Here is a 24,433-nt window from a genome sequence, read left to right on the forward strand (position 1 = left end):
TTATACATTTAGTCATTTAGCATACGCTTTTATTCAAAGCGACTTACAAATGTGACCCTGGACCACAAAAACAGTCGTAAGTAGCGCAGATATACATTAGTCAACATTTGAAGTGGATCAAAAAAGTTAATCAAAGTTGTCCTAAGACAAGAACGGGAATTGTTTTGGTTTTAGGACAACTTTGTTGAAAGGTTTTGATCCACTTCAAATGTTGACTAGTATATTTGTACTTCATTTGGACAACATTAAAGGATTTTCTCAATATTTAGATTTGTTTGCACCCTCAGATTCCAGATTTTCAAATAGTTGTATCTCAGCCAAATATTGTCCTGTATTAGCAAACCATACATCAATAGAAAGCAAAATTATCATCTTTCAGATGATGTATAAATCTCAATTTTAAAAAATGTACCTATATGACTGGTTTTGTGGTTCAGGGTCACAAATGAGGACAGCAGAAGCAATCAAAACCAACAAAAGAGCAATAATAACAAAGTCTTGGTTAGCCTCAGTACATGTAGCAAGGTTTTTTATAATAAATAAAAACTATAGAAAACGAATAGAGAAAGCTAGTGTTAGAGACTCTTTTTTCTAAGTAGTAAGAAATTAAATAGAGAGTGCCCTCTCTGGCCCTTGAGATCCACTTTCCTGCAGTTTACCTCTAACTGTCAGTAACTTTCTAGTGATCTTGAAGTCCTTGATGAACGTGTACAGGCTAAAACCTAAAACGTTGCTACTGCTACTGTAACTTTTACAGTAAAATTCTGGCAACCACAGCTGCTAGTTTTTTTTACCGTAAATTTTTAGTTGAGAACCCCTATATTAAAGGGTCAAGTGTTTTTCTTTTCTTTTTTTTTTAATAATAAGGAAAACAAATAGATAAAATAGAATTAGAAATAAGTGTGCTAGAGTTAGAGGGTCAAATGAAGATAGAAGAGATGTGTTTTTAGCCATTTCTTGAAGATGACTAAGGACTGAGTTGAGCCAGTCATTCCACCAGGAGGGAACAGTTAATGTAAAAGTCAATGAAAGTGATTTTGTGCCTCATTGGGATGGCACTATGTGCTGCAAACAGCAAAAGTCAAGGGGGGAAATTCTTTATTAGTGTTAATGGCAAATTGCTGTTCAAAAATAACCAAACTGACATGCTCCAACAAGACAATAACTTAAATTGCAGATGGAGCCATTAAGAAGTGCATGTCAGTGTCTAAGCCATTTTCAATTGTGCACAGGGCAGTTTTAAAATTATTCTTCCTTTCAGAAAAACAAAAACAAAAATCATATTCACATGCCCAATCCTTTATATAGACTCACATCTCTTCAAGACTGAGTTAAGCCAGTCATTCCACCAAGAGGGAACAGTTAATGTAAGAGTCAATGAAAGAGATTTTGTGCCTCATTGGGATGGCACTGTGTGCTGTTCACTTGCAGAACGCAAGGTTTTAGAGAGCACATAAGCCTAGCTAAAGGGGTGGAGAACCAGTGGTGGTGTTTCTAGGCAAACATGAATTTTATGCGAGCAGCTATCGGTAGCCAGTGCAAACTGATGAACAGAGGTGCAACGTGTGCTAGTTTCGACTCGTTAAAGACTAACCTTACAGCCTCATTCTGGATTAATTGTAGTGGTTTGACAGCAGAAACCACAAGCAGTTCTGTTTCTGTCTGGTTCTTCACCCAGCAAGAAATGCCTGTTAGAGATAATGAGATCCGAGCAGCTATCATCAGATCATCAGTATGGAATGAGATGTATACCTGAGTTTTATCAACACAGCAGTGATATGAAAAGCCATGTTTCTGAATGACAGACCCTAGTGATGCCATGTAGACAGAGAAGAAAAGTGGTCCAAGAACTGAGCCCTGAGGCACCCCAGTAGTTAGTTGTTGCAACTTGGACACCCCACTCCTCCACGATAACTTGAAATACAGTGCCCTCCACTAATATTGGCACCCTTAGTAAATATGAGCAAAGGTGACTGTGAAAATAAATCTGCATTGTTTATCCTTTAGATCTTTCATTTGAAAAATTCACAAAATTCTATATCATCCTAATGCACGATAAGGAGGAGAGTTTGAGTGGCCAAAGACTCTCCAAGGATCACAGCTGGAGAATTGCAGAGAATTGTTGAGTCTTGGGGTCAGAAAGCCTAAAATAAAATGATCAAACAGCCCCTACATCACCACATCTTGTTCCAGAGGGTTTAAAAAAAAAATCCTCCTGGCTCACCCAAAAACAAACTCCAGCATATTCACTTGTCAGACATGATTGGAACTTCAAACAGGACTGGCTTCTATGGTCAGATGAAACAAAAAATTAGCTTTTTGGCAGCTAACCATCCAGATGGTTTTGGTGCAGACAGGGATAAAAAGTACCCCATGCCCACGGTTAAAAATACTGCTGGGTCTTTAATGTTGTGGACCTATTTTTCTGCCGGAGGTCCTGGACATCTTGTTTAGACACATGGCTTCATGGATTCTATCAAAAACCAGCCGATAAAAAATCAAAACCTGACTGCCTCTGTTAGAAATCTTGTAATGGGCCATGGTTGCATCTTCCAGCAGGACGATGATCCAAAACAAACATCAAAATCAACACAAGAATTGTGCCACTGAGCACAGAATGAAGCTTCTACCATGGCCGTCCCAGTTCCCTGACCTGAACCCTGTATAGAAACTGAAGAGAAGAAGCACCAACATGAAGCTGGGAAGAGAGAGATTCTGGAGAATCGAGAGAGATTCTGTTTGAAGGATTGGTCTCTGATCTCTTGTCAGGTGTTCTCCAAACTCATTAGACATTGTTGGAGAAAACTCAAAACTGTTATCTTGGGAAAAGGACGTTGCAATAATTGGGTGCCAATAATAGTGGCCAACGTGAACTGGAGAAAAACATTTATTTCATAATGAGATTTCACCCCTAGGTTCTATTGTTTTACTTCAATGACAGGTTAGAATTTTGTGATTTTTTTGAATGAAAGATCAAAAGGATAAATTATGCAGATTTATTTTCACATCCACTTTTGCTCATATTTACCAAGGGTGCCGATATTACTGGATGGCACTGTATGAGAGGTAAGACTCAAACAACTGGAGTGCGGTTTCTGAGATGTACTTTGCCAATAGGGTTGACAGGAGGATCTGGTGGTTAACTGTGTCAAAAGTCATGGACAGATCTAGCAAGATAAGTACTGAAGATTTGGAAGCCACTCTTGCCAGTTTTAGGGCTTTAACAACCAAGATCAAGGCTGTCTTAATTAAATTGTTCACTTCTAAAGCCAGACCTCATTAATACCTATAGTATGTACTATTATTGGGTGATATGGTCAATTATTGTAAGAGATGCATGGTGAAGGCGCAAGGAAGATTCCTGCATCTTTAACAGTAGATTATATGTGGGCTAACTCATGTTTAAAAGTTTACTTACCATTTCAGTTTAAAATGGTCGTGACTGGACAAAACTGAGGGTATCCACATGTACCACTTGTGAAAAGAAATTGAACTTTATTGAATTGAATGCAACTACAGGTTTAAATTCCCAAATCACTTTAAAACTCTGACAAACAGCAAAAGTCAAGGGGGGAAATTCTTTATTAGTGTTAATGGCAAAATGCTGTTCAAAAATAACCAAACTGACATGCTCCAACAAGACAATAACTTAAATTGCAGATGGAGCCATTAAGAAGTGCATGTCAGTGCCTAAGCCATTTTCAATTGTGCACAGGGCAGTTTTAAAGTTATTCTTCCTTTCAGATAAACAAAAACAAAAATCATATTCACATGCCCAGTCCTTTATTTAAAGACTCACATCTCTTCAAGTCTTCATTTCCCCAGTGACATAGAAGGGTAGCTCAATTTTAGACAGATTATTCACATTTGGAGACACACTGAACACAAGATGTAATTCTCAAGTACAGAAACATATGGATTTCTCTTCTGTCAGATCGGGATGTATGATGAGTGCTACAACAGAAAATGTTTAACCATATATGCATTGAATTTACCATTCAATATTTTTATCATTTGCATAATTTACCTATTCTTTTTTATCTAAGCACAAGGCATATGACCCAAATCAATTTTTTTCCCATTAAAAAAATATTGGGAAGTATGAATTGAATTAATAACTGTGCAAGTTAAAACCACCAACAAAAACCCAGGAGCCAATGTTATGAATCTAAAGACTAAAGATGAACACATCAAGTCGTCTGTTTTCTTTCTTTTCTTTTTTTTAAATAAGTGCAGGAAGCAAGACGTTAACTAACCGCACAAGGGCTATTCTGGTTCGAGCCGTTCAGTTGCATGTTGTCTTGTGGGTCTTTTCTTGTACGATGGCCACCGGCACACAGGGCAACAGTGCCGCCCACCAGCCAGCCAGACCACGATGCACTGCTGGTGAAAAACATGGCCACACGGCAAACCCATGACAAGGCAATCCGTTTCAAAGTTCTCAAGACACACAACACACTCTGTGCAGTGGAGCATGCCACAAGGCCACTGAGACCAATCAGTGTCCTGTTCCTCTCCACCAGACCACGACTCTTCTGACTTCGTTGCAGCTGAACATCTGTCATTAGCGTCAAGAACCTCTGATCTGCAGTGATGTACTTCCTGGTCCCCGCTGGAGCCGCCATTTGGGTTTGTCATGGCTTTTTGTCGGTCGTCACGGTCCACTCGGTTGGGCCCCTCAGATTGTGCGAGTCTGAACTTCCAAGTGGGCAGGTTCTTGATGTAGTCTATTGGAACAAGCGGGTGAAGCCAGAGGTCTGGGAATGCCAATCTTTCCAAAAGGAAATTGGGATCGTCGTCCCAGTCTGACTCAAAGTTCTGGAACGAGGCAATGGGATGTACTAAGTAGCTGGTGTACCAATCCCAGAGACTTGACAACCACTCTAGGTTGTTTGCATTTTGGTCTTCGTTGCTACATCTTCTTTTCTTCTCAAAGTAGTCGATGAGAAGGCCATGGGCTAGATAAGTGCTGAGGAAGAGAGCGGGATGAGAAGAATAGAAGGTCCAGTCGGCCCGGACCCACGAGGCGACAGTAGTGGTGTCTGCGTAACGCAACAGTTTCAGGCTGTACTCGTAAAAGTTATCCAGGTATGGAAGCTGAAGAAAACCGAGGATGGGCAGCCAGGAAATGATGAGTAAGGAATTATAAGTCCCTAGCGTGCTGATTAAAACCACAAAGCGTTTTATGGTGGCTCCCTGTGTAATAAAAAGGTCCATCCAAGCCATTAGATTGACCATTACCAAGCTCAAAATGAACAAGTCATTGACTTCTGGCTGTACGGACCGAAGAAATGCATCCATGGCATGCAACGAAATGAATTCCCCGGTGCTATTGCCGTATCTGTAGATGCCTTCTGGTGTTTTGAGAATGTATGAGGGCATTTGCTGAACCCCAATCTCTTCCAGACAGGTAGTGTTGTCCCAGTTGCGCACATCGACGAAGATGAACTCGATGCGCCCTGTGAATTTAATGCTGAGAGCTGAGAAAAACGCTGGGGGCTGAAGCAGTCTGGCAAACAAGAACATCTTTACTGGTTGCTTTTCCATCTGATACCAGTCGTCTATTAATTGCTCAGAGAAACGTATGGTTTTGATGCGAGAGGCGACATGAGCAGTCATCCATTTAAAGATGTGCTCTGTTTCGATGCGTCTGCCATTGTACTCCTTCAACATGACCTTTCCTTTGGATGCATTTGTCTGCGGGACAGACATGATGAGGGTGGACTTCATCCAGCCACGTTTATGGCAATACCTAACAAGGGGGAATGAAAACAACATTATTAACATCATTTTTGTTTTTTTTTGTCAGAAAATGACTTCTATGATTCATATTTTGAATTCATTATTTACATATTTCTTGTGTCTTACAGTAAAAGAAAAAAAAAATGTCCTATGGTTAGGTCGTTTAGCAAAATCTCTTAATTACTTATATCAACATTAATTAGTGAAGCTATTTGGATTTCCTATATTAAAAACTTTTGTCCATTACATAATGTAGGTAGTTATTTTTTTAGTTCAGGTTGTCAAATTGTGTAGTGTCATGTTGTTTATTAAATAATTTTGAAGTTTAAAAATAATACAAATATAGGCTTTTGTGAAAATGATTATGATACCATTATATATTATTATTACATGTTGATTTTAACTTTTAGTTATGAATAGGAATAGTTTTAACAAAAAAATAGGGATGCACCGATCCGTATCGGCCGATCACTTGCGCGTTTTGTCAGTAAAGCCGGTTCTGTAATCAGCGGTAAATGCCATCAGGTGCGTGATTTCACGTTGAGCCGTATATACTACACACAGCCGTTGTTCACTGACGAGCTGCGCACATTCACACTGATAATGAACATTGATTTGCGCAGCTCGTCGGTAAACAACGGCTGTGTGTAGTATATACGGCTCAACGTGAAATCACGCACCTGATGGCATTTACCGCTGATTACAGAACCGGCTTTACTGACAAAACGCACAAGCATGATCGGCCGATTCGTATCGGTGCATCCCTACAAAAAAAATAAACACACATCTGAGTCAGCTGTTTATCATACAGTGCATTTCAAACATGCCATTCTTGGTTGATCAGCTAACAGGAATGTGAACAACCTATTTTGAGTCATTAGAGGTATACCGCTTGTTAAGTTAAGATAAGTCGACTCATTCTTACCTTGAGTCACTTGAGCAGTTGAAAGTGCCTGTTCGAATGCCAAACTGAGAAACTTTCTGTACCATTTTGCCCCAGTTGGCAGTGCTCAACAGTGGATTTCTATCTTGGGCTATTACCTAAAATATAAAAAAATACAATTTATATTACGTAAACAAAAAATAAGTAAAACCAGTGTCTATTTTGTGTACAAAGATACAGATGTTGATGCTGGGTTCTATCCTCACATAAGCAAACATCTTTATGTGCATGACAGCAGGATGGAGACAAATACAATACATTACAAATGAGTAGGTTAGACAGGCTGTGTTTCAGTTTCTATATCACCTTACAATTGTTTATCTAAAAATGAAAATTCTGTAATTATTGCCATGCCCTCATCTCATTAAAACGGCAAGATAAAAGCTGCAATAGCTAGTTTCTTCAGCTCTGAATGATACTTAAAGGAGTAGTTCACTTTCAGAACAAAATGTTACAGATAATGTACTCGCCCTCTTGTCATCCAAGATGTTCATGTCTTTCTTTCTTCAGTCTTAAGGGAATGGTGTTTTTTGAGGAAAACATTTCAGGATCATTTCAGGAGTTTGAACTTCCAAATGCAGTTTAAATGCAGCTTCAAAGGACTCTAAATGATCTGATCTCGAAATGATCTGCTATTTTCTAAAAACATTTACAACTTAAATATTTTTTAGTCTTAAAGGCTTGTCTTGCCGAGCATTTGAGGTTAAAAAGTATATAAATTCGATTTTTTTTTTTTTAGAAAATAACATTGTTTTGCTAGATAAGACCTTTTTTTCCTCGACTGTGATCATTTAGAGCCCTTTGAAGCTGCATTTTGGAAGTTCAAACTCGGGGGCACCATAGAAGTCCATTATATGGAGAGAAATCCTGAAATGTTTTACTCAAAAACATAATTTCATTACAACTGAAGAAAGAAAGACATGAACATCTTGGATGACAAGGGGGTGAGTACATTATCTGTAAATTTTTGTTCTGCAAGTGAACTACTCCTTTAAGTAAATAATGCTTAAAAGATAAGAGAAAGATACTAAAAAGATTCATACTAACCTGAACTAACCAGATACCATCTTTAGTGTCTTCCACTAATTCATAAAAGTGCATTTCTCCACTGAAAGTGGTGCTGGAGTCAGATCCCACTTGCTCCTTCTCATTCTTGAGAGCGGAGTAGAGCTCCCCTTGCATCAGCTCCCCTTCAAAAGCAAACATTATCATGATCAAACTGAATTGTTACATCAGAGTATACGTGTCAACAAAGCCAAACAGCTCGGTTGGAGACAATTACCCGAGTTTTCCACCAGTTCCCTCACATCCCTCTTCTCTGCCAGGCCTGAGTATCCCAGTCCACGACACTCCAGAATGGTTTTGAGTTTCTTAAAACTCAAAGTCACCGGATCCACCAGCTGAGTGGCGAAAATTCCCGTCTCATACCAGACGATGGCTTCGAAAAACCGAGCCAGAATGAATAACATGAAAAAATACAGAAGCAGAAAAAAGAGTTTCCACCACATTTTCTCGCAGACGGAAGAGTTTTCGTTGAGATCTAGCTGATTTGCATTGAAAGTACAGTATTATGATGCACTGGCGTTTTCACACGTCTTCAGCGAAACCGACCAACAAACTACTTCCTAAGCAGACAAGAATCGATTCCATCGTATTATATAATAATGTGGAGACAGAGCGTCAAAACAAGAGCACGCAAACACCTTCAGAAAAGAGACCTTCAGCAGCAGCAGCAGCAGCAGCAGCAGGCCAGTGTGTTTTGTCCCTCAGTGCTGAGCTCAACAACGCAGGAGACCGAACGCAATACTGTCTTCGTTTATAAACATTGACTTCCTCGTTACGGTTTCCTCCAAATACGACGAAACCAATATTTCTTTCGAGATTCTGATGAACGCCAATGTTTCTGTCCGCGTGAGTAGTGTTTTCTGTAGGCTCTGGCTGATGATCAGCTGGTGCGCATAACAAACTGACGTCACACGCATACTTCCGGTGCAAAAATGAGTTCTAAAATGACAAAGGTCCGAATTTTTACTGAATAAAATTTTTATTTTGGGCAAATTTTATATTCATAAATGTAAGTGCCTTAAAACAAAGCCATTGTTTTCTGTTTTTCAAAATGAATTTCGGTTGTTCTGTAAATCTGTTAGACTCTTAAAATGTAAAAATGGAAGGATTGAAAGGATTTAAACTATTAGAAGACCCTATTCTCTAATTTTTTGTTTTATCTTTTTTCTTCCTTTATTTTTAGTTTCTTTTGTTATGTTTGATTTTATTAGTTTATTGTTCATTTAATGTGTGCTCTGTTGTTCAGGATCTTATTATGATCTTGTATTGCCTTGTTTTTGTATTTTCTTGCAATAAAAAAAAAATGAGGCCTTGTGTAGGCCTTTCGTGTAAGATGTATTTAGTGTTAATATTAATATTATATGTTGCATTAATATCTGCTCATTTAGATATTGTTTTAAATATTTTATATTAAGAAATGTTATTGTACATTTTATTTGTGGAATTTATTTCCACTTTATACCTGCTTTTGTTTAATGTTTTACGTATACATGTTATTAATTTACATACTTTTAATTACATTATTTTAATATTTATTTATTTTGATTTATAAGTTATGAGAGACTGTTTTATAATGCATCAATAAAAGTGTCACAAAATATCAGTTTTTGTGCTAGATCACCTCACTTGTCAAACTCAATATGATAATTATATCACGGTATTATTATCACGGTGAATTTATTATTATTATTATTATTATTTGTCAATTGTTGTGCTATTTAAAATATTTCAATACATTTGAAGATAATCGACCGTAAAACATATCATATCAGAATAATGAATTTTAATTCTGTTATAAATTGTGTATTTTTAATTATAAGTTATGAGACTGTTTTATAATGCATCAATAAAAGTGTGACAAAATATCAGTTGTTGTGCTATAGATCATCTCACTTGTCAAACTCAATATGATAATTATATCAGGGTATTATTATCATGGTGGATTTATTATTATTATTTGTCAATTGTTGTGTTATTTTAAATATTTCAATACAATTGAAGACTTAATCGACCGTAAAACATATCATATCAGAATAATGATTTTTAATTCTGTTATAAATTGTGTATTTTGAATTATAAGTTATGAGACTGTTTTATAATGCAGCAATAAAAGTGTGACAAAATATCAGTTTTTGTGCTTCAGTCAAAAACTTTTAATCACATTATTTTAATATTTATTTATTTTGAATTATAAGTTATGAGACTGTTTTATAATGCATCAATAAAAGTGTGACAAAATAGTTTTTGTGCTAGATCACCTCACTTGTCAAACTCAATATAATAATTATATCACGGTATTATTATCACGGTGGATTTATTATTATTTGTCAATTGTTGTGTTATTTTAAATATTTCAATACAATTGAAGACTTAATCGACCATAAAACATATCATATCAGAATAATGAATTTTAATTCCGTTATAAATTGTGTATTTTGAATTATAAGTTATGAGAGGCTGTTTTATAATGCATCAATAAAAGTGTGAAAAAATATCAGTTTTTGTGCTATAGATCACCTCACTTGTCAAACTCAATATGATAATTATATCACAGTATTATTATCACGGTGGATTTATTATTATTATTATTATTTGTCAATTGTTGTGTTATTTTAAATATTTCAATACAGTTGATCTTAATCGACCGTAAAACATATTAGAATAAGGAATTTTAATTCTGTTATAAATTGTGTATTTTTAATTATAAGTTATGACTGTTTTATAATGCATCAATAAAAGTGTGACAAAATATCAGTTTTTGTGCTATATCACCACACTTCTCAAACTCAATATGATAATTATATCACGGTATTATTATCACGGTAGATTTATTATTATTATTTGTCAGTTGTTGTGTTATTTTAAATATTTCAATACAATTGATCGTAATCGACCAAATAATGAATATCAGAATAATGAATTTTAATTCTGTTATAAATTGTGTATTTTTAATTATAAGTTATGACTGTTTTATAATGCATCAATAAAAGTGTCCCAAAATATCAGTTTTTGTGCTATATCACCTCACTTGTCAAACTCAATATGATAATTATATCACGGTATTATTATCACGGTAGATTTATTATTCGACCGTTAAAAAGTTTTAAAATAATTAATTTTAATTCAGTTATAAATTGTATTACATTTAATCAATAAATTGTTATAATTATTAAAATATATAATTGTTTAAAAAAGCGTCACAAAATGAAAGCCTACATTTTGTCCTGGTCCAATCAGTTTCGATAATGTGAATTCACTTTACGGTCTTAAATAAAAATAAAAAAAACTCATGTGCAACTCTTCTCCAGTGTAAGTTGTCCTCGTCTTTAATTAAAGCTCCCATCAATGGGTAAACTCAAAATACTAGTGTAACGTGAGTTGTTTTTGTGTCTGATGAAGGGAGCGGTCGCGTGAGCGTGGAGGAGGGCGTGTTACGTCTGACGCGTATGACGTGGCGCGCTGGATCAGCCGAACTCTCCTCTACACTTCAATAGAACAGTGTCGCTCTTGGCGCTTTCAAAATAACATTGTTTGTCAGAAATGGAGGTAAATACATGCAACATTCAAGTGCTTCTACAGGCAGCTGAATATTTGGAGCGGAGAGAAAGAGGTATTAGACACGTTATTTCTTTCACATTGTTTGTATTGAAACCGAAGCCGTTTCGGATAGTCTACTGTTTGCTTGTGTTTTTCACACTTTCATTCGTGTTTGCACAAATAATATTTCACGTGGGCACTGGGTGCGTTTTCTTCTTTGCAGAGGTTTGTTTGTGTGTTTGTAGAGTGGTAAACCTCGCTTTTATTGTTGATATTATTGTGTTTGGCTCGGTGACCTACATTTCAGTTCTGTATTGTACACAAAGGCGCGAAATCGTCATAGATTTGAAAATGTAGCAGCGCTGCCCGTTATTTTGCTGTACTTACAGCGGTTCATCAAAAGCGTCACGTAACAACTGGATACAAAGTTGCAGTGGAACGAATTGATTTGAAAATTGTCAAAACGTTCGATGGCGCCAAAACCTGAAAGCGCTCTCACGTACAGCTGATTTGATGAGATGCTGACATGTAGCAGATATTTTCCTCAGTGGAATCGTACTATTTTACTCTGCTTTTAGATTTATAAACGGGCAACAGTCAAATGTCTGATGTTTTTGTAGATTTCCAAAATAACTTATTTTTTGTTTGTATATAAGGATCGTACATGAAAGGAAGTAGGCTGGGCTATTGATTTCTCATGTTATGTATTATACATTTTCAGAGGCCGAGCACGGTTATGCCTCAGTGCTTCCATTCTACAGTAAAGGAGTTTCGGATAAGAGAAAAAAGCAGAAATCAAAGAGTCATCCCGCTGGGAACAGCAGGTGAGTGTAAGGTGCACAGACAAACATGATACAGTCTTCTTTTGTCTATTATTTTTGCTATTGTACAACTCTTAAAACATTGATTAACGAGATTCTTGATATTTAGAAAAATACACTCTTAAAAATAAAGGTTCTTTATTGGCTTTGATGGTTCCATGAAGAACTTTGAACATCAATGGAACATTTCAAATGCAGAAAAGGTTCTTTATAGTCTTTAGATTTTTTAAAAATGTTCTTCAAAATGGTTCTTTTAACAACTGTTCACTGAAAGGCTCTTTTGGGAACCAAAAATGGTTCTTCTATGGCATCACTGCAAAGCACCCTTTCGAACCTTTCTTTTTAAGAGTCTATTTCACTTTATTCAGCATTTTTAGCTTTTGCTGGTTTTATGCAAATGAATGAAAGTTGAATAGCTTTGGAATGATACAAATCATGATCGAGATTTCAAAGCAGCTTTACTGTTTTAAACAGGAAAATAATGATTTAAGGACGCAAGCAAAATTCATTTCTGCTGTAAAACTGTCTAAAAAGATGACAGTAGTAAACTGTCAATTTATCAGTTAAAGTCAGTTCATTGTTGAATCAGTTCAGTTACAGCTATGTAAAGTTGATCAACTACAGAATGAGTTCAATTTATCTATAAAGCAGCTCTGGAGAAAACCGTTGGTAATATTGTAAATGTTACAGGGTGTCCGCAGGTCCTTAAAAAGTCTTAATGTCTTAAAGAACATTTTCCTAATAAAAGGGCTTAAAAAGTCTTAAAATGTCTTAAATTCAGATTCAATGGGTCTTAAATATTTTTGGTCAGCGCTAAAATGACGAAGATTCCCCCAAACATTTCTTGTTTGTAAATTCGTAAATGTATTTAAAACATTAATCTTATAGCATTATTTATATATTATTTATTGCACTTGTAAGTTTGCAGTGTAAATTATTTAATCTGCCTGGTAACAGCCCTATAGAATTTATGGTTGAATTTTATTAATTTAAAATAAAAGGTGATGCATACATTTAAAAAGTTAAAAAACAAATAGGCATTTATAAAGGTAAATAGAAAATATGCTGATTTAAGTGTAAAAGTTGAACACTGATGAAAATATTGCTTTTAAAAATATTTTTGTGTGGAATATTGTCGGCTGATGTGAAAAGTTCACTGTAGATTGTAGTAATAAATAACATTTTGGTTTTGAAATGTAGTTTTCTTTTTACATTAAACACATTAAATATTACATATACTGTATTTATGTAATATTATGTGTATTTCCATTACAGGTTTAGGTTTTAAATTTTATAAAGTGGTATTAAAAAGGTCTTAAAAAGCCTTAAATTCCTCTTGATCATATCTGTAGAAACACTGTATTAAGCAAAATATTAAGTGCTGAATTGAACATATTAAGTGCTTTTAACACATTACATATTTCTAATATGAACAAACGTAATCGCTAATTAAAGCTATTTGTTTGTTTCAGGTCTGTTCACAATGAGCTGGAGAAACATAGGTAACTAAGTTTTATTTAGCATTCTGTCCTTCAATTCAGCTATTGTATTAAATATTAGTCTTTCAGTAATTCAGTCACACATTACAAATTTAAGCTGAGGTAAAATGAAATGTCTTTGTGGTTTTGCATGTTGGTAAATGTTATGTTGCTGTGTGTGTCTGTGAATGTAGGAGAGCTCAGTTAAAACATTGTTTGGAGCAGCTGAAGCAGCAGGTTCCTCTATCCTCGGATTCATCTAGAAACACAACCCTTAATCTGCTCAGACAAGCACAGCTGCACATCAAGGTGAGCCAGCTTGACAATAATACCAAAATATTGATAATGGTGATATACAGAAGTAAAGAGTCCCATTTGAATGGCATGCTGTCAGAATTAATGTTTTTGTTGCAGCCTAGAATAGGTTGTAGAAACACTCTTCTGACAGCGCTGTGTTAGTGTTTTAGAGTGAGTATGCACATCTCTTCAACACTCCTATTTTTTGTTACCCGACAAATGTTTAAACACATTTGTTGCATAATATGTGTATTTTGCCCTTTTGAATCTTTATGCTTTTAGGCATAAAATTGAGACAGTAATTGAATTTCCACAGAGTTTTAAGCATGTAAATGATGATTATTAGGAAAATAAATGTGTATGGTTAATGTAATTTAGGATCCTGGTTAAGAGGTGCACTCAATGGGAATTGTTGTAGAACATCCAAGAGCATCAACTGAGCATTAATGTTTCATAACACATCTTATTTGTGCATAAATGGCTATTATATTTATTAAAAAAAGCAAAGCAAGTTGCTATATTTATAAATACTGTTGTTTCCCCTCATATGCAGTGCTATAAATGGCAGCCTTGCATGCAAATCTTAAAGCATCCACAAGATGTCGCCATTTATTGGTGGATCGCTATTACAAGAACAACTTCCAATTTTAGAAAATTTCTTAAATTTGAAAACAATTGCGGAAATGTTGGTGTTATATCATGCAACAGAACATTTACTATGAACGGTTTGGGGTTTTTGTCTGCCAGGAAAGAAAGGAGCTAATCTACTTAATCAATTTAGAGAGATGTAAAGCAAGGTGATGCAGAGAGCTTTAATGAGATGCAGAAGGTTTAAAGGTGGATCTTCATTTGCGCTTGCAGAAGCTGCAGGAACAGGATGAGCGTGCAGAGGTCATGAAGGATCGTCTGCGCTGGGAGCAGAGAGAACTGCGCACACGGCTGGAGAAACTGCAGGGCGGTTCAGAGAGGATGCGTAACGACAGCCTTGGCTCAGCTGTGTCTTCTGAGAGATCTGACTCTGAAAGAGGTGATCATCAGACGTTCTTAAATGGCATTAGAGATGCTGTGAGCTTGATATGAGCTTTTGGAGTTAAAAAAATACATTTTCTGTTATTGTTATAATCAGTAACTAACTTGGCTTTAATAATTCCAACAAAAAAAAAAACACGTGCAAACACTTTAAATGAAAGGTGTACTGAAAGTTTCATGAACCATTTTTTAAAAAATTATTCTAACTATTATAGTGTGTGCATAATTATTAGGCACGTTATATTTTTTTCCAAGCACATATCCCAGCCACATTAATCTTAATAACTACTATTAATTTAGTATTGTCCATGAAGGCTGCAAGTGAAAAACTCCTTACCTTCAGGTGTGCATAATTATTAGGGCCCAAGCCCTGGTGGTGCTAGGACCCTATTGGAATTGCTCCATTTATTATCTTCTCCAAAATGAATCGTATTTTTAGAGCCTGAACATGCTCGAAAACTCATGAAACTTTGCACACACATCAGAACTGGCGAAAGAAGTGGGCGTGGCAAATTGCCTGAATAGCACCACTTATACACATTTAACAGAGTGCGCTTTGAGCTACGTTTAATGTACATGCACAGAAATCGGTACACACATGTAACACACCAATACCTACAAAAATGTCTCTTTGAGCAAAATCCGAAACCCAACAGGAAGTTGTTTGTGTAATTTTTGCCATTTTCAGGCGTTGTACTTGAACGTACTCCTCCTAGAGATTTATTCAGATCAACACCAAATTTGGTCAGTGTAATCTAAAGGCCCATTTGACGTTAAATTGCGAAGATCTAGAGTTTTCGTTGGAGGGTGTGACATATTTCAATGTTTCGTCATGAAAAAGGAAGTTGTTATAACTCAGGCATACAATGTCCGATCTGCCCTAAACTTCACGTGTTCAGCCATATTCAGTTATAGGCATAGCGCCACCAGCTGGCAGCATATGTTGGCACATATACATGATATGTGACTTTTGACATATTCCTCCTATATTTACTATTTTAAAAACATACTGCCCACCATTCGCTGTTTTCCTAAAGCCACCAGTCGGCGGTGAGCCCAGGTGCAAGGGCCCTTTCATCGTTACTTGCAGCTTTAATTAAGTATGTTTTCTTGTACAGATAAAATGAGCCAAAAAAGACATTTAACTTTAATAAAATTATTAAATACCCATGAGAAGGATGCAATACTAGAATTCGCAAAGTTAAGGCATGATCATTGGATAGCGAAATGCTCATTGAGTCAGCATGGTCAGAAAAAACAGGTGGAGAAGAAAAGACATGTTAACTGCAAAATAATTAAGATGAAGATTTAGGTGTTAAACCATTAGGAACCATTTAGTCTCCAGCACCAGCATTTTCCAAAACTGCAACCTACCTGGAGTCTCCAGAAGTGCACTGTGTCAGGTTCTCAGAGACTTTGCTGATGTAAAAAAAAAAAAAAAAATTTAATAATAATTTTTTTTTAGGCTTTATAGACAGATAAGTTGAGAGTGACTCTTGAAAGACCAGCATCACATTCTCTTCTACCACTGTTTAAAGAATTTATCCTCCAGAATCTGGCAGTAAGTTTTGGGAGTTCGCTTTCTGTCCATCTTTGAAAGACAGACTTTCCAGGATAGGAGATAAAAATGAACTCCCAAAACTTACTGCCAGATTCTGGAGGATAAATTCTTCAAACTGTGGTTAAAAGTTAAAAGGATGTGATGCTGGCCCTTCAAGAGTCTCTTAATTTATGTCTATAAAGCCTATAAAAAACAGTCTTTATGTATTTCACAACACTTCAGCATGATATTCGTATTAAGGGTAATTTAAATAATTTTTTTACCCTAGCAAAGTCTCTGAGAACTTGCCCCTTTAATCCTTAATTCTTTTGCAGTTTACATGTGTCTTTTCCTCTCTACCTGTTTTTTCTGACTGTGCTGACCTAATGAGCATTTCGCTGTCAAATGGTCATGCCTTAACTTTGCAAATTAAAGTATTGCATCCTTCTCATGGGAATTTATTAGTTTTTGACTTTTCAGTCTGAGTTGAATCTCTGTTTTTGTCTCATTTTATCTGTAAAAGAAAATGTTTCTAATAATCACGCACACCTGAACAGGAGGAGTTTTTCACTTCCAGCCTTCATGGACAACTACATATAACTCATAAATGATTAAATACAAAATTAATAGTAGTTATTAAGATTGATGTGGTTTGTAATTGGTAAAACGTGCTTAGGGAAAAAAATATGATCAGAATATCAATGTGCCTAATAATTTGCACACACTGACTATGTCAGGCTTTAAAGGGTTGATACAGCGTTTCTCAAGCCTACTTTAATGGGTGGTATATAAAAGTTTCTGATCATATTTGTTGAAAATTGCAGAGGACGTTGAGATTGATGTGGAGAGCATGGTGTGGACGCTGGAGTCAGATGGTCTGGGCTCATCACATGCTGGGGTGGACCACAGCTACTCTACCTCTGATCACACCTGGTTATGACTGTCCCGGATCTACAAACGTCACCGAATGATATAAAGTGGATGAGGGACTCAAATGTTTGATGGGCTTTACCATTGTCACCGCAGAACAGCCTTATGTCGCTGACGTTCTGAACTTCAAAGCATGACTGGAATTTATTTTGTGTAGTGTATTCATTACACTAATGGCATTTTGGTGCTCTAGTATGCTATACACTTCAAGTGTAATAAGTTTGGTGATGCTTTATTTCCACAGGTTTAGTTTTTTCTGGATTAGTTATGATCACATCGTACCCGCTAGTTGTCTTCTATCCAGCTAATGAGCTTAACTTTAGGGTCAGCCTGCAGTACACATTGGCTTGCACTTAAATCTTTAATATCCAGCTTATTTAATTCAGTTTTCAAAGTCGTCAAGTTTTGATACATTGCACAAAGCATACGCATGAGCACTTGTGATGTCTCTTTAGAGTTGTGTTGTTCCTTTCAGGTTTGCTAATGTGTGAAATTGCAGATCATGTCAATGCAAATTTTTTTTTTTTTTTTCACTTTTAATATTATTATTTTTCCCAATTGAAAAAAGGGGAGGCTAATTCAAAGGTGCCGCAATAGGGAAAGAAATTCATTATTTGTTATTGGGTAAAGGTACAGTTTGGTTTGAAATGATTGTTGTTGAACTGCTATGTGTATCATCTTGATGTTTTGTTTTGGTCCTGTGCTTTGGTTCATTCCTGAGAATCAAAGTTGGTGCTATTTAAACACCCAACAACAAGCTATTATGTTGAACCCTTAGCAAGAAAAACCGAAAATAGTTGTTTTTCTTTAAAAATGTTTTATTTGTATAGTGGATTTCAGCAGTTTATTTTCCTTTTTCCCCTAAGATGTGTTAGTCTACTCATGTGAAATTTTTTTTAAAGCATACCTTTAAACTGCAATTCAGTATGTTGGTAGTATTGACAAAATACATGGGCTGTATTTGCGAACTGTTCAGTATCTGCTCATATCAGTCATTTATGCAAACTATTATGAACATGCCTTTGTTTTTAGATGTTTGTACAGTAATTGTGTTAATGTACACAGCAAAAATGTACATTGTATATACAGTTCTGAACATCAAATGCCTTATGAACTATTCCTATGTCATTGGACCAGGAACACCTTTGTATTTATGTCTCTTGTACTCATATGTAGCATTCTATTCTTTTTTACCGACATAAGCCTTTTGTACAAATAAATATTTTATGTATTTAATCTGACTTATTCATTTGAAACTTTTGGGTAATTTGATTATAATGCATTAGTCTACAGTTTCACTTACATATCATACTCCAACCTTTTTGGTACTGAAGGTAAAAGTTCACTTTCAGAACAAAAATTTACAGATACTGTACTCACCCCCTTGTCATCCAAGAAATTGATGTCTTTTTTTTTCTTCAGTCGTAAGAAAATGTTTCTTGAGGTAAACATTTCAGAATTTCTTTCCATATAATGGACTTCTATGGTGCCCCCGAATTTGAACTTCCAAAACACGGCTTCAAATGGCTCTAAACTATCACAGCAGAGGAAAGAAGGGTCTTATCTAGCAAAACGATTGGTTATTTTCTAAAAAAAAAATTACAATTTATATACTTTTTTTTTTAACCTTAAATGCTTGTCTTATCTAGCTCTGTGTGTACTCAGTGTAGAGATGAAAAAGTATATCAATTGTAAATGTTTTAAGAAAATAACGATCGTTTCACTAGATAAGACCCTTCTTCCTCGACTGGGATCGTTTAGAGCCCTTTAAAGCTGCATTTTGGAAGTTCAAACTCAGTGGCAGTCCATTATAGACAGAAATCCTGAAATGTTTTCCTCAAAAAACATTTTTCGACTGAAGAAAGAAAGACATGAACATCTTGGATGACAAGGAGGTGAGTACATTATCTGTAAATCTTTGTTCTGAAAGTGAACTACTCCTTTAAACGCCATGGTTTCACTTCTTTAGAAAATATAAGTGGTATAGTAAAGACTTTCCAAGATTTGCTTGATCTGCCTAAAGAATGATGGTGTGAATTCATTAAATGACATAACATTAAAGACAAGAGAACAATATGTCAGATAGAAAATATTTATTGGTAATACCTGTTGATCACAATTGTTAAGAGCTATACAACTTTCACACTTGTAATTGGACATTGCCGTCCATCCGCTGCGATCATTTCTGGCATATGCTCTAATAATGCCAAAGATCTGACTCCTCTGCAGAACACTATCATGCCGGCAATGACTGCTGGAACCGTGGACCCATCAATGCAGATAGAACTTCAATTTGAAGCAACAAATCACATTGTTAAACAAGGCAGATTACAGACCTCAGCAAGTGTGAATATGAAGATTCAGAGAGGCCATGTTTGAAATACATCAACAAAAACAGATAAATTAAGAAATTATGCAATCAAAGAAATCCAAACATCTCATGTAAAATCAAAAGCAGGTAGAGGACGTTGTTGTATTAACTCAAGTTTACTGGAGAATTTCAGTCGAAGAGCTCATGGGCTTCACTTAAATGCATTCTGAGAATCCAGACAGGCAGGATTTGATCATCTCAGCTCCTGGCTAAATGCGTCTCACGTTCACGTGTGCCCTGTGTGATATAATGGCACGGCCCTTTCAGAAGTGCTGCGAGAGTCCGGACACCGCGTCGCCTCCAGGCTTGTGCGCTCATCATACATACTGTTTCTTTTGAGCTTGAGAGGCTAAATCTTTCGCCTTCTCTTTGGCAGCGAGTGCTGTTTCACGTGCCTTCACAGTTGCGGTTTCTGCCAGCGTTCGCGTGGGCATTTCACCTGTGGGGTAATGAGATCCAGCTTAGCCAATAAAATTGATTAAACTATTAAGCAGCTACTGCATGCTTGAACTCTTGAGCTGGCATCTTACCTTGCATCTTGGCCAGGACGTACTCAAAGCCTTTCATGGTCTTTGTAACATTGCTCTTAAACCGGGCAAGACCAAATTCCTGAAAATAGGATGGAAAGATGTAAAGCAATTTGAAAAACTGCCTAGAAGTGTAGAACTTCCAGTGAGGTCATTTAACTTCAGACTAAACAGCTGTTAGCTGTAAACACCCCACATGATGCATGTCTTCTGCATCAATGTATTTAAACGGATCACATACTCTACTGTAATAAAACTTTCTTTAAAATCAACATAAGCATGTGCTGTTTAGACATCCTGTCACCCACTGACCTGAATTGCTCTAGAAAGGCCGTACAGCTTGGAAGAAATCCAGGCCTCTCTCTTGATTTCAGTCCAGCTGTTGTTATCAGACTTCACTGTGTATACACAACGCTCTTCAATACTCTACAGACAAATAACATGTAGTTAACCTCTTGTAGTTCATGTCAAATAAATATCTATATTACGGAAGTAAAATAATGACAAATTTGAAAAAATATATATATTTTTTAAGAAAATGTGTTCAATGTTTTGAATTGAAATAGTCACAGCTTAAATATTCAACCACATTGAATTCCAAACCCTAAAATGCAATGCAAGCACTGTAAATTCAATGCACTTTTTTCAATCAGTGCAATTTAATATGCTTTTTTTTTTTTTGCTTCAAATACATTTGTAAATTTTTTCACTTTCATGCTATATTTAATTAAGTACCAGCAGGTGAATTGTTATTAAAAATTTATGTCTGCGATTTTCAGCATGCTGTGCTTTTAGTTATGAAGAAGTTATATTTTTGTGAATATAATATGTGACCCTGAACCACAAAACCAGTCTTAAGTAGCACGGGTATATTTTTATCAATAGCCAAAAATACGTTGCATGGGTCAAAATTATTAATTTTTCTTTTATGCCAAAAATCATTAGGATATTAAGTAAAGATCATGTTCCATGAAGAGATTTCTAACCTTAAATATATCAAAACGTAATTTTTGATTAGTAACATGCATTGCTAAGAATGTCATTTGTGACCCTGGACCACAAAACCAGTCATAAGGTTAAATTTTACAAAACTGAGATGTATATATAATATGAAAGCTCAGTAAATAAACTTTCTATTGATGTATGGTTTGTTAGGATAGGACAATATTTGGCCGAGATACATCTATTTGAAAATCTGGAATCTGAGGGTGCAAAACAATCAAAATACTGAGAAAATCCCCTTTAAAGTTGTCCAAATTAGGTTCTTAACAATGCATATTACTAATCAAAAATTACATTTTGATACATTTACAGTAGGAATTTTACAAAAAATCTTCATGGAACATGATCTTTACTTAATTTCCTAATGATTTTTGGCATAAAAGAAAAATCAGTAATTTTGACCCATGCAATGTATTTTTGGCTATTGCTACAAACATACCCCAGCGACTTAAGACTGGTTTTGTGGTCCAGGGTCACATTTAGACAACAAATATGTTGGTTTTTTGGCACCCTCAGATTTCAGATTTTCAAATAGTTGTATCTCAGCCAAATATCGTCCTAACAAACCAAGCATCAATGGAAAGCTTATTTATTCAGCTTCCAGATGATGTCATTTTATAAAAACATTTATGTATAAATCTCAATTTTAAAAAATTGACCCTTATGCCTGGGTCCAGGGTCACATATCAGTTACTGTAATATCAGTCGGACATGTTCTTGTCAGCTTTGTGGGACAGGAAGAGGAATGGCAGCCCACCATCACACGAGCATGGCTGATGTTCCAGGTGAGAGTGGTCATGGTCCTGCCCTGAGGATCCACTACAGAGTCCTCAATGATGTAAGCCTTCTGTGCCATGTGAGCAGGCAGAAACTTCTCTGCCCAGCGAGGAGCTCTGCTTGTTTTGGTCAAGAGACGTCTGGAAATCAGACAGTTGTCCGGAGTGACTTCCCGAAATATGATGTCTTCAGTTAAAACATGATTACTGAGAAATACAAATACAGAATTTATATAAAACCAAATATACAGTGGTTATAAAACGAATTAGATAATAAATACTAAAAAAAAGTACCTGTAGGGGTTGGGGTATCTCTGCCAGAATGCCAAAAACACTTGGTCCCATGAGCTCTTCAGAAAGCCCGAACAGCTGAAATACTTCACCATTGTTCCCTCTCAACCTGCTTGTGCTAAAAACTGCAAATACAGCCAACAGTTGATAACTAAAGAATACTAACTAAACTTAAAGGAGTAGTTCACTTTCAGAACAAAAATTTACAGATAATGTACTCATCCCCTTGTCATCCAAGATGTTCATGTCTTTCTTTCTTCAGTCGTAAAAAAAATTATGTTTTTTGAGAAAAACATTTCAGGATTTCTCTCCATATGATGATCTTCTATGGTGCCCCCGAGTTTGAACTTCCAAAATGCAGTTTAAATGCAGCTTCAAATGGCTCTAAATGATCCCAGCCGAGGAAGAAGGGTCTTATCTAGCGAAACGATTGGTCATTTTATAAAAACATTTACAACTTACATACTCTCTTCAAAATTGTCCTACATTGCTGCAAAAGTACCGACCTAGTTTACAAAGTGAACGTGCAAATAGGATCAAACCATTTACAAAAAAAGGTAAAACAGCAATGTAGGACGATTTTGAAGTTGAAGAAGAAAATGAGATGGGACTTTTTCGACATACCCTAACTGTCATGAACCAGAATACACAGTTCACACGAGCATTTGAGGTTAAAAAGTATATAAATTGTAATTTTTTTTTTTTTAAATAATTGATTGTTTTGCTAGATAAGACCCTTCTTTCCTAGGCTGTGATCGTTTAGAGCCATTTGAAGCTGCATTTTGGAAGTTCAAACTCGGGGGCACCATAGAAGTCCATTATATGGAGAGAAATCCTGAAATGTTTTCCTTAAAAAACAATTTCCATACGACTGAAGAAAGAAAGACATGAACATCTTGGATGACAAGGGGTGAGTACATTATCTGTAAATTTTTGTTCTGAAAGTGAACTACTCCTTTATTAATCTTAAAGACAGATATGAGGAAAGTCTTAATTACGATTTGATGAGTAAGAGTTGTATTAAATGAATAACGTGCAACTTTAGAATTTTGAATGTCAGACAAGACGCATGAGCTGCATACCTACACATGTCAGCTGACTCGGAATATACTAGTCTTGCCCATCTTTTGCAGGGTTTCTTTTTATACTATAATAGTAAAAAATGCAGTTTATGCAGGCAACTTGTTTGGGTTTCAGACTATAATGTTAATAAAATAAAAGTTCAGAAACCAGCTGAGTAGGTTTTGAGAAGATCCAGATAGAAATTTCACTCGGTTGATACCATAACTATTCAATAAGCCATCAAGACAACAAGCTTTCTATGTATTGAGACTATGCTGCCCAAAATAAAATAATAAAAAAAGCCATATAATTACAAGTTTTAAGGCTATCTAAAAAAATATTATATCATTATATATATATTAGAAGTAGCAGTGGTCACAAGTATTAAAGAAATGTAACACTACCTTATGAGCTATGGCATTCACCTTTACTTCAGCTAAACCTGAACCGTTGGAGTGGATAAATGTCATGCAGAAGCACTGCTGCCAGAGCTGCTAGCTCACGGCTAACACATGTTCACTCTCTTTCTGAATGAATGAGCTTATTGTATTTACGCGTGCGAGAACAATCATTTACATAAATACGAATGAGGACTTACCAACGTAAACAGACTGCGGGACGCTTTAAGAAGTGCTTATTCTCTACTCCTACATTTCGCGATCATCCGTGTATCTCGTCTACATGACTGTACGTGACTAAAGAGAGGAAGGTCATGGTTACTTACGACACTTCCGGAAGACCACGTTACTGCACTGTACAGCTCATTTATGTGTAGCCCACCATAATCATAATAACATTAATATTAACATTACATTCATTTACTACATAGTATAGTACGGTTCTACATAGTATACATAAAAAAATAAATAAATACAAATAAACTTTAACAGACGTGTCCAACCAGACAGCTCCGGGTTTTAGTGTGTGTGCTGTCCACGGAAATGTCCTAGTTTTACAGCACGCTCAAATAGTTCGCAAATACACTGCAAAAACGACCACAATTGCCTGCTGTTGCTTACCAG

General features: G+C 35.9%; 3 protein-coding genes across 3 annotated transcripts; 1 reads left to right on the forward strand and 2 right to left on the reverse strand.

Annotated features, from left to right (window-relative positions):
* Window positions 1-3,564: 3,564 nt before the first annotated feature.
* Window positions 3,565-8,651, reverse strand: rnf103 (ring finger protein 103). Its single transcript, XM_073820543.1, has 4 exons — window positions 7,968-8,651; window positions 7,733-7,875; window positions 6,668-6,783; window positions 3,565-5,752 (listed from the first exon to the last, which is right to left on the reverse strand). Exons 1-4 carry the CDS (start codon window positions 8,191-8,193, stop codon window positions 4,267-4,269), a joined length of 1,971 nt encoding a protein of 656 aa, XP_073676644.1. The 5' UTR covers window positions 8,194-8,651; the 3' UTR covers window positions 3,565-4,266.
* A 2,580-nt stretch (window positions 8,652-11,231) lies between these two features.
* On the forward strand, window positions 11,232-18,585 carry mxd3 (MAX dimerization protein 3). Its single transcript, XM_073820925.1, has 6 exons — window positions 11,232-11,360; window positions 12,009-12,111; window positions 13,581-13,610; window positions 13,781-13,895; window positions 14,745-14,910; window positions 17,277-18,585. Exons 1-6 carry the CDS (start codon window positions 11,291-11,293, stop codon window positions 17,390-17,392), a joined length of 600 nt encoding a protein of 199 aa, XP_073677026.1. The 5' UTR covers window positions 11,232-11,290; the 3' UTR covers window positions 17,393-18,585.
* Window positions 18,586-19,460: 875 nt separating this feature from the next.
* On the reverse strand, window positions 19,461-24,132 carry prelid1a (PRELI domain containing 1a). Its single transcript, XM_073820683.1, has 6 exons — window positions 24,010-24,132; window positions 22,353-22,474; window positions 22,040-22,265; window positions 20,593-20,706; window positions 20,284-20,362; window positions 19,461-20,192 (listed from the first exon to the last, which is right to left on the reverse strand). Exons 2-6 carry the CDS (start codon window positions 22,442-22,444, stop codon window positions 20,071-20,073), a joined length of 633 nt encoding a protein of 210 aa, XP_073676784.1. The 5' UTR covers window positions 22,445-22,474; window positions 24,010-24,132; the 3' UTR covers window positions 19,461-20,070.
* Window positions 24,133-24,433: the final 301 nt, after the last annotated feature.

This window comes from Garra rufa, chromosome 16 (genome assembly GCF_049309525.1).
Source record: "Garra rufa chromosome 16, GarRuf1.0, whole genome shotgun sequence".
NCBI classification, from domain to species: domain Eukaryota; kingdom Metazoa; phylum Chordata; class Actinopteri; order Cypriniformes; family Cyprinidae; genus Garra; species Garra rufa.